The following is a 10,679-nucleotide window of genomic DNA, read 5'->3' as shown; positions in this document are numbered from 1 at the left end:
AAGAAGGCAAACTCAACATAGTACCTGTGTAAACAATGACCTGTACAATGAACTAACTAACTGGTAGTTGCATCTATTTTCTGATGGTGCGGCTCTTTGTCTGTTTCTTGTTCCATCAAAGACTTGAGTTGCAGGTTCTGTGTTTCCTGGAAGGAAAATTAAAGTAAAAGTTGCTGAATTTAGTGTGTGTGTGCTCAGACAGCTTAAACAGTACATACATGCCCTTTTTAGTATAACACTTGACATCTGTATTCCTTTCACAGTTACCTTATTCAACACTGACAGTAAAAAGAAATAAGATTTCTTTGTGACTCACTGATTTTTTTCGTTTCCACTTCCAACAAGCAAAGACAACTGCAAGACAACACAGAAGGACAAAAACTAAAACAACACCAATATTGATACAAATGGTTGTTGGTGGGTCCATGAAGAAATCAGCTGAAATGAGAAAACACAGAAAAATACACCACTGTTATATAAAACTAACAAACTGAACGTTTCATTACATAAGAAAATATTCATGTCTTCAGCATATAACAAAGTCCGCCCAATGCTCTCTTTGACTTTTCCTCTTGTGCCACCCTTTCATTTTAATTTTTACTAATATACAAGAAATTTCCTTTCCAAGATCAATTACTGAGCACAGTAATGCTCTTCAGAGGATGAGGCCTTACATTTGTGACCATGTACGATTTGGCCTTGTAGCGCCACCCTGTGGTCATAATCGCAACATTTTTAATGATTTAAACTGATATGAAATTTACAGAGCATGTTCATGCCCCAATAAGTATGAACCAGGCCCCTAGGGACAGGGTGTGGCCGCCAGTAGAACTATGGCACAGGTGACACTGGCCCCTAAACATTGTTTTCCATAAAGAATAGATTCAAAATAGATTCTCAGACAGCTTTTTGAACAGTTTTTACCTGAAATTTGAATATGTGTCTCTCTGGTCTGGTGGGTCTTCTTCTGTTGGACTCTACAGGTGAAGTTGTTGCTGTGTCTCTTCTCCACAGTCACTCTGCTGCTGACAGTATAGAGGTCATCAGGACCTCTGACTGTCTCTGTAGGTCCAGCAGAGAGGAGGTTTCCCTCACCGTCCAGCCAGACCACCTCAGGCTCTGGATACCAGCCTTTAGACTCACAGTCTAAAACCATTCCACTTCTAGTTCTGTTTATACTCACTATGAAAGGTGAGGAAACAGCACCTAAATATGGAATAGTGGATAAAGTATTGATTCACACAGATCTCCTTATGAGGCTCAGCTATCATACTGTAAAGCTTGATGAGTTAGTAAAACTAAGTTTAAGTTTATGTTTAAGCCAAGTCCCTACAGACTAAGGTACTGCCACCTATGTTAACACATGTTATTAGGTCTTTCAGCTCAATGCACATTTGCAAATCCAGGAATCATTTTCATGTTATCTGATGAATGCTTCTGTATAACAGCCCTCTTTTTTTACTTCCTCATCTTGTAAGCTCAGTTTATCTTAATTTAATGCAGTACTCCACTAGTCTCTCTTCTCTTCTTAAAAATAATTTTACATTTTATATCTGAGATACTTAAATATATTACTCAGTAGTACAGCAAGAACTAAATGAAAAAAGTAAACTTTGATGATTTGATGGATAATTATAAAACATACTGTCGTCTTTATCTACTTACCAACAACAAGGTCAATAAAAGACTCATGCAGTCCTGGACTGAAGCATTTGTACGTCCCCTCATCAGAGCGTTTCACTTTGGAGAGACTCAGTGAAATGTCTCCAAGCTTCAGTTTGTCGATAAACAAAGATGTTCTTCCTTTGTAGGATGGATGTTTTTTACCCTCCAGTTCCACACCGTCGCGCCACACATAAACAAATCTGGGGTCCAGGTCTGGTCTCGCCCACTCTACAGTCTTGTCTGAAGCATTCATGGCAGATTCCAGGTGGCATGGTAAAATGATGTCACCACCTGCTATTGCCACAATAGGATGAGACGGACCAACCATGCCATGCTGACCTAAGGAACAAACAGATTTGTTTGACACCCACAGAAAAAAGTGTGTCGTGCTTTCTGCATTTACTGGGAATCAGCTGACGACTTCCTTGAGGATCTCATTTAGACTTCAGTGGCTCTTGAGCCATAGTGATCCAGTCGGACCACAGCTTGATGAAAGGTGGATAAATAATATAACTGTTAAAGCTTCTGTATGTGCATAGAGTGTAAGACAATTAAATGTTAAAATTTGCATGTCAAATCAGTTAAAATATGTGGTGAACTTGCAGACGTCAGAGGTACAACAAAGTAAAAACAGTGACTTCTTTCCACACACTATTATGATGTTATAGCACCATTTGTCAGTTCATGTCACAGTAGATATAAATTCCTAATCTTTACATTTCCCTTTACACACATAAAACTTAAATGGTTGAGTGTATTTTAAGTTACCTTCAAGACAGAGTGCTGGGAGAAGGACAAAAACCAACAGGGAAAGAACTATGTGGAGATTTAAGACATGGTTAATCTTTCCGGTGACACATGCTGGAGAATACGACATTTGTGAAATTTGAATTTAAAAACAGGAAATGTGACTGTTGATGCAATAGTTTACAGCTGAGTAACAAACTACTATACCTATAGCTTGGTTTTGAGTGCTGTAAGCCAGTATTTACTTACCTGTTGTAGTTCTGAGCGAGTTGTTCAGCTCAGGTATGAACTCCATTTCTAACTGGCAGTTCAGGTATCACTAAATATTTCCATATACCGCTGGCTGGATATTGTGGTGAGCAGTTTTTTTTTCGAGCATGTACAGAAGCCTGTGAGGATCAGCAATGTGTTTTCTCAACTGTAAGGGCAAATTATCATGTTTTATCCAGCAAAAGAAAAAATCCAAAAGGATGATTTTTTTTGTCTATGTATATTTGTGTGTATTTCTGTGTGTGTGTGTGTGTGTGTGTGTGTGTGTGTGTGTGTGTGCATATATATTGCTCAGGTAGTCCATCAACAAACCTTTATGAATAAATCCCAATTTGCTCATTAACTGCAGCATTCACATCCTTTAAAATGCAAATTGCTCTGTAAAATGATTTTGTACATAGCATATTTTAAATGTATACCCATTTTCCATTGTGGTAAACGTTTTAGGGTTTTCATATTAAGACCATTAAAATTTACCCAGTTTAACTTAAAAATCATGCAGATGATCCATTAAATTAATTAATGATATGCAATATGCATGTGCAATTCACATGATCAGCTCCTCTATCACCTGCACTTTTTCAGAAGCCTGAAGAATAAAACACTGCAGATAATGCAAGTGATAACAAAAAAAGCCAATTTCTTGAAATTCACATGTTGAAATCGACGCAACCAAACACAAACAGTCACTCATCACACGCGTGTGTTTTACCTCAGGTCGTCTGAGACGAGGTGTGATCCCACGTCTCCATGTTGTCTGTCAGCGTCCTCAACCAGTGGACTATCTTCAGTACTAGAGAAACAAAGAAGCTGAGAGAGAAAGAACATCAAACTGATGTTGCAGAAACTGAAATACTGAAATATGTTGATAATGAAACAGATCTATACTAAAACATGTTCACTCGAAGATGTTTGCACGTTCACACTAACAGATTCCTACTGTCACCTCTGGACACAGGTCGCCTCAACACACTGCTGAGGGTTAAGTTGGTAGAGCAAATGGTTTACAATCTGTGTGTTGTTGGTTCAAATCCCACTCATGCCTGTTATGTCCTCTTTACGTCAAACCTCAGAGACTCTTTTTGTTGCGGAAAGTCAGTCTTGGATGAGCCTAACAAATGGAACCAGGATCAGTCTGTTACATAAAGACGCTCAGTCTGAACTGAAAATCTCTGAGTTACAGGTTTGCTTGTCTCCTGTGCAGTTGATGGTTTAGTTTCTTCGCTGTTTATTTTTCTGTATTGTATTTGTGTAAACTTTCAACTTAATTTTAATTTTATTCATAATTTAATTAAATTTTATTAGTTTGAATGCTTTAGTGTTGAAGTGTTGTTGGTTAAAATTCCACTTGGGCTTGTTATGTTCTCCTTATGTCAAACCTCAACCTCTTGTTGTTGAAAGTCAGTCTTGAATATGCCTAACAGATGCAATCAGTGTTTTCAGATAGTTATCAGTTAGTGCCTGTCTTTTTTTTTCAAAGTTAATGGTTTTCATTTTCACTGCTGGGAATGTCTTGGCCAGTAGTTGAGAGGTTAGGCCTCAGGTGTAAGCTGAAGCACTCAGTGGGAACCACAGGGTCATTGGTTCAAAGCTTGATGAGAACAAGCTTTGAGGAAATTTAGTCAAACTAAAAAAATATGTTGTTTCTACACTCGGGCTGTTTCAGATGCCACATACAATTATATATGGATGATTTAATAAATATCACTGTGTTTAGATCTTTATCAGTTAGTGGCTCTCAGATGGTCTGTGCCAGTAGTTGAGAGGTTCGGCCTCAGGTGAGACAACAGAACAAAATGATCCACTTATTGGGAAATTCGGGGCAGATGCTCAGAGGAAGAGCGGGTGGTCCACTAATCGGAAGTTTGTTGGTTCAATCCCCGGCTCCTCCCGCCACATGTCGGCGTATCCTTGAGCAAGATACTGAACCCCAAATTGTTCCTGATGCTGTGTATCGGTGTGTGAATGTGTATGAATGAGTTAGTGTCTGTTTGATGGCTTTTGCCATCACTGAGTGAATTTGTGTGAAAGGGTGAATGTGGCATGTAGTGTGATAGCGCTTTGAGTGGTTGGAAGACTAGAAAGTAGTACAGTGCAAAAGTACAGGTCTATTTACCATATAAATGTTGTTGCAAAAAATATGCTACTGTCCCTGTTTGTATATGTAAGACATACATACATACATATACATGTTGAATTTCTTATTTTTATGTGATATGATGTGGATCATGTTACAGAACATATTATTTTATCACCTGAAGACCTTCATGAGGGCAAAACTCTTTCAACCAATGGCTCCTCTTATCCTTCCCACCTTTTATGAGTTGTTTTCACCATTTATGGTGTGGCTGTGCTGCTGTTGATGGTGGGACTACTTCATAGTTTTTTTTAGTTTTTTTTTACATGAATGTATATGGAAAAAGTAATGCGTGTCCCTGGAATACAGTTTTTTTTACATTTCAGCCATTGTGGCTACGCCTCTTCACTATAGCACTTTAATTTCAAAAACACAAATGATTGTCTCGATAAATAATAAAATAATTTTTAAAAAGTAATTTACTGTAAAAGCTTGATGAGTTAAACTCAAACTTAAGCATGAAAAAACAAAAACATTTGATTTGAGTACAAGTGTACAACGTGGTACATTGATTATCAAAATCAGAGAATGAGTGACTCAAGAATGAATTATGTTAACTGTTATTAAGAAAAAGACATAATTTATTAATCGCCTATTAGGAAAATTATTTTTTCCCTCTGTGTTTTTCTCAGAAATGCCATGTTAACAAATGGATTTGCAATGCAACGCACATTTGCAAGTCCAGGGATGATTTTCCTGTTCTCTCTTTTCAGCACTCTTTTTTTACTTCCTCATCTTGTAAACTCAGTTTATGTTAATTTAATGCAGTACTCCACTAGTCTCTCTTCTCTTCTCAAGAATAATTTTACATTTTATATCTGAGATACTTGTACTATAGTACAGAAAGAATTAAATTAAAAAAATTAACTTTGATGATTTGATGGATAAATATAAAAAATACAGTCATCTTTATCTACTTACCACCAACAAGGTCAATAAAAGACTCATACATTTTTTCTTAGACACACACACCGCACTATCTCTACGTCTGTGTGAAAAAGAGGCCGCGGGTTGTATCAGGTCACTCCCACAGAAGTTAGGTCACATACTTTGGTTCTGATGCTGACAGCTGCTGAAATGCTGCCGTATCAAAATACTTTGTGCAGTTAAACCTCTGAATCAGGACGAAGCGTATGGAAAGGGTTTTATCTCAACTGTTGGGATATTTAAATTATTTCTAACTACTTTTTCATCCATAAAATATTATATATCTATAATATTGTTAATTTATTATTTCATTTGAACTCCACACTGTAATTTAATCAAATATCTCCATGGTTTTATCAGCCAGTAACGTTACCTCTTCGTCACATACTGTTGAGTGGTTGAGCTACAGTAGCAACATTAACATTTAGTCTGTAAAGTAGCCATCATACAGCTGTTAAAACAATGGAGAGGAGTAAAACCTGATATTATATTGTGGAATTCATACATCATATGTTTCAATGTGTAAGCATTAATATAGTTTATTGAAGAATGACACAAAATCATTTTACAGATTGCTTCACAAAAGTTAATTAATCAACTAAAAAACCAACAAATCATCATTCTCATTAAAAAGTAACTGTTTTATTGCTGCTTGACCAGATTCTAACTCTATTATTCCTGTAATAAAATCTGACATATCAGGATGCTTGATATTTTATCATTGATGTAAACAATCGTTTGACAACATAAAAAAGTGTGAATGACTTACATGTATAACATTTTGTTGTTGGATGTTTTAAAAGCTCAATATGAATGAATCATCATATCTTTGGAACCTTTAAAGATAAAGATCAGGAATGAGGTCTGTCACACTGATTTAAGTTTAACTGGACTTTTCTCTGAATCCTAACTTCCTGTGTCTTTCTCTCCAGTCACACACTGATTGTCTCCATGTGGTTCTCCGTTCTTTATTTCCTGTAGCACACGTTCTCCTCTGTTCAGTAGTGTCTGTGTGTTCAGTAGCAGTTGTTCATGTTCGTGTTTTCTCTGGTTAATTTTCTTTTTGTCCTGCAATATGATTTCTTTCAGTTCCCAGTATCCCTTTGCTCTGTCCTGTTCTGATTCATTCTCCACTGACTTAAGCTTCTTCTCACTTTCTTCCCTCTGTCTCTCCATGTCCTCATTTTGACTTTTGAGTTGATCTTTGAGTTTTTCCAGTTCCTTCATCTGCTCCTTTAATGTTTGAACTACCAGTACAAAGTCTTTCTGTTCTTCCTCTTTCTTCTGTAACTGTTTATAACCTTTGGTCTTTTTCTCTTCTGAATCCTTCTCGCTGTCACTGTTGGCCATCAGCTGCTCTCTTGTTTGTTCAGTTTCATCCACAGGGTGCATCATGGTCCCTGTGTAAACATAGAGGCAACAGTGTTTCATTCAAACTTTAACTCTGCTGTACCATAAAAGATACAGAAGCAGAACGGAGCAATAAAGTTTCTTTTTTTTTTTTTTTACCTAAAGCTTCCACCTGTCTATATCCCAGTGTGTCCCACAGGATTAGAGTGACTATATCCACTCCCAGCATGCAATGTGTGCATAAAATACTGTTGTAACATTTCCATATTTTGTAAATGTAAACTTTCATTTGAACTTAACAGTTTATTTTCCCCACAAAATACCCCCCTATTTTTTTCTTTAAGTCAAAGAAAAACAGATTACGAGCACAAGGCATTAGGGTGACCAGACGTCCCGAACAACTTGGAACAGTCCCGAATTACGAGCAGTTGTCCCGAAGGCTGTCCTGTTTGTACCAAACATGAACTGTTCATAGTTACAGATAATATGGACAAGCTTATTAATAAATGTCCTTTTTAGTATTGTTTACTAGTGCTTTGTGTGTTTATTGCACTAATGCACTAAATGCATTGAAATTACAGATTATTGATGTTATCAAACTGATTTCAACCAAATGCAGGGGACTGGAGCCACAGTTGTAGGAATAATTTGAGAAAAATCTGATAAACGCTCTCACAGCATTTAAGACATTTAAAGGGACCGTAACATAACTGTCACTGGTGCACAAAGGTTCATGCATCTTGTAAACACACAAAACTGGGCTTCATATCATCCTCACTCTGAATAGTGACCATGTGAACGCACCTAAACCCAACTCCTCCATCCCAAATATCACCCATTCTCATGTGGTCACCCGACTTTGTAAAGAGAGAGGCAACTGCTCCATATACTGTTTGTTGTGCTGACTTACTGGTTTTGTTTTGTTGCCATTTCCATATGATAACAACTGCCAGAACACATATGACGACAACAGCCAAGATAATGCAGATACGAGCAGCTGAACTTGATGCCGTGGTGCATTCTTCTGAGATGATGAATCCTACAACACAATAGAAAATACATAAAATCGTTAGAGGCAAAGAAAAAATTTTAATTCTAATAAAAAATGAAAAACATGAAAAAACCTGTAATCTGAATGTGTGTCTCTCTGGTCTGGTTGATGTCCTTCTGTTGGACTCTACAGGTGAAGTTGTTGCTGTGTCTCTTCTCCACAGTCACTCTGCTGCTGACAGTATAGAGGTCATCAGGACCTCTGACTGTCTCTGTAGGTCCAGCAGAGAGGAGGTTTCCCTCACCGTCCAGCCAGACCACCTCAGGCTCTGGATACCAGCCTTTAGACTCACACTGTAGAACCCCTGCATTGCTGCTTATGTTAATCCCAGTTATAACAGGTGAGGAGACAGAGCCTGGTGACAGGAGAAACAAATGCTGTAAGAGTCTCCCTTCAACATCGTTGCTCACAAGGAATTACAGGGGCAAATATCTGGATCATATAACTGTAACTGTATATTTACAATAAAGATGATGAATTACAATATTTGTGTATATATTTAAGTCTACAGACAGATATTGTCTGTTGTTAATATACAGTTTATATGTACAATTACAGTAATTTAATCTATCACACAATAATGTAAATTTACAGGAATTACACAACACAACACAACAATACAGTAAAAATGGTAAATGACAAGAAATCATTGTGACTATTCAGTAATTTAACAAAAAATTAAAAATGTTTTTTACATTGTGACGGTTACTGTAAAAACACACTACATTACTGTTATTTGTATTCATATTACTGTAGAATTATTTTTGTATGCTACTAATTGAATTCTCCAATTAGTCAGTAATTGACTGTAAAAGTACAATAATATATTTTACACCATTATATTAAAATAAACAGGCTCCTATTTACTCAGTTACGCAAATGAACTGCATAAGTCACAACAGAAGTGGAGCCTGCAGCGAACCAGTGAGATGCACATGTTGGCTTTTTATGTGAAAGACATTCAAAGGTCAATTATATGACTGGAATATTTACTCACCAACAATAAGTTGCACAGTAGATTCTCGGCTGAGTTTTGGTATGAAGCATCTGTATGTTCCACCATCAGACACTTTTACTTTGGAGAGTCTCAGTGAAAGGTCTCCATGCTTCAGTTTGTCAGTGGACAGCGATGTCCTCCCTTTGTAAGACGGGTTTTGGTTCACCAGAAGATCTTGACCTTCATGCCACACGTGGACAAATCTGGGTTTCAGGTTAGGTCTCCCCCACTCTATAATCATAGAAACAGCATCTGCTGCAGGGTCCAGGCAGCACGGCAAGAGGATGTCCTCACCGACTAATGCTGCTACTGGAGGAGGTGGACCCCCAACCAGAGACTGACCTGAAGGACACAGGTATATTAAATGATGGTGCTCCCTAGCATCCGTTCTTACACATAATAAAAATGTCACAGTCCTATTTTTCTTTTGGTTCAAAGGCTTTTATTGTCATATGCAGCAATATAGAAGTTATGAAGTTACCTCCACAGCAGTGTGTAAGGAGGATGACAACAATGTGCTGGAAAACTTTAACAAACAGTTCATCTTTCAGGCAAAGCATCCTGGAGTTCTGAAAATGAATTGTAACAAAGAAAGGGAGAAGAAGAATGTTTATGTGATCAAAATCTTAATTCGAATTAAAATGATATGTCATTAAACAATAAAAAAATCTAAATTGAGCTTTATAATAGTAGTAATAATAATTAATAATATAAAATAAAGCTGCTCAAATAAGAAGAAAAGAGATTTTGACTTTAGACAGAAAAAAAAGAAACTCAAACTCCAAAAACCACAAAGAAGAGTTAATTACCAGCACATTCCCAGTGTCTTATGTGTACTGGACAATAAACTAACATAAATCATAATCAGAAACCTACTCATCGGCCATTTGCACACTCACACGCTTATGAATCTAAAATGGCTCCAGCGACATTTCAAAGGTTACACTTTAATGCGTTTTGCTCTCCGTAGTGTAATAATACTGTGGGAACTACGTTTCATACTTTGAAGTGTTTTGAAATTGTAATTTTTACTCCACAGTTTGAGTTCAGAAGGCAGAACATTCTCCGACTAAAAATCTTGTTTTGTTGCAGTTAAAATATGACAACCCAATGGGAGAGGAGGGAAGTTAACAATGTTCCAACTGCAGAAGAAGCATTGATCAGCCTCCTAAAATATAAAAGTTACTGAAAGTGAACATACCTGTTACAGTAGATCGCTGTGTTCCTGTTCCAGTTTATTCCTGATGAACGCAGCCTAACGGCCAAAGTCCTCACATGTGCTCCTGTGTACTTTGACCCCACTCATAATAAAATATGTGTTCCTTTAGTGAGCATATTAGCTATACGGCTGAAATATTCATTTAGAGGCAGAATATATTGTACAGTAAATGCATGTATCTTTGCTGTTGTCCTGCATGTCCATAAAAATTGTAATACCAATTGTGTGTATGTGTTTCTGTTAGTATTTATACTTCCTTGTCTTCCACTTACAGTTTGTCTTTTGGTATATTATTTTAATTTCTACATAAACATAA

General features: G+C 37.0%; 2 protein-coding genes across 2 annotated transcripts in view; both read right to left on the bottom strand.

Moving 5' to 3' along the window:
- Positions 1-2,717, bottom strand: part of LOC127360691 (butyrophilin subfamily 3 member A3-like) — a 47,229-nt gene extending 44,512 nt beyond the window's left edge. The window contains exons 1-4 of the mRNA XM_051395146.1: positions 2,662-2,717; positions 2,434-2,481; positions 1,666-2,004; positions 984-1,206 (exon numbers count right to left, since the gene is read on the bottom strand). Coding sequence (XP_051251106.1) covers positions 984-1,206; positions 1,666-2,004; positions 2,434-2,481; positions 2,662-2,707 — 656 coding nt within the window. The 5' untranslated portion in view covers positions 2,708-2,717. The remainder of the gene's footprint in view (positions 1-983; positions 1,207-1,665; positions 2,005-2,433; positions 2,482-2,661) is intronic.
- A 3,584-nt stretch (positions 2,718-6,301) lies between these two features.
- Positions 6,302-10,411, bottom strand: LOC127360697 (butyrophilin subfamily 3 member A2-like). The gene is made up of 6 exons (XM_051395166.1): positions 10,346-10,411; positions 9,626-9,713; positions 9,145-9,486; positions 8,221-8,502; positions 8,007-8,135; positions 6,302-7,146 (listed from the first exon to the last, which is right to left on the bottom strand). Exons 2-6 carry the CDS (start codon positions 9,702-9,704, stop codon positions 6,653-6,655), a joined length of 1,326 nt encoding a protein of 441 aa, XP_051251126.1. The 5' UTR covers positions 9,705-9,713; positions 10,346-10,411; the 3' UTR covers positions 6,302-6,652.
- Between the last annotated feature and the right edge of the window lie 268 nt (positions 10,412-10,679).

The sequence above is a fragment of the Dicentrarchus labrax genome, unplaced genomic scaffold (genome assembly GCF_905237075.1).
Source record: "Dicentrarchus labrax unplaced genomic scaffold, dlabrax2021, whole genome shotgun sequence".
NCBI lineage: Eukaryota > Metazoa > Chordata > Actinopteri > Moronidae > Dicentrarchus > Dicentrarchus labrax.
Note: the sequence above shows the minus strand (reverse complement) of the source record. Positions and strands in the feature narration are given on the sequence as shown.

Bases quoted from the DNA above. Each gene is read 5' to 3' on its own strand.
- LOC127360697 (XM_051395166.1), bottom strand. From the start codon at position 9,704: ATGCTTTGCCTGAAAGATGAACTGTTTGTTAAAGTTTTCCAGCACATT. The intron at 9,487-9,625 runs GTAACTTCATAA...TGTGTCCTTCAG, and splicing joins CCTTACACACTGCTGTGGAG to GTCAGTCTCTGGTTGGGGGT. The intron at 7,147-8,006 runs GTAAGTCAGCAC...ATGTTTACACAG, and splicing joins ATGGCAACAAAACAAAACCA to GGACCATGATGCACCCTGTG.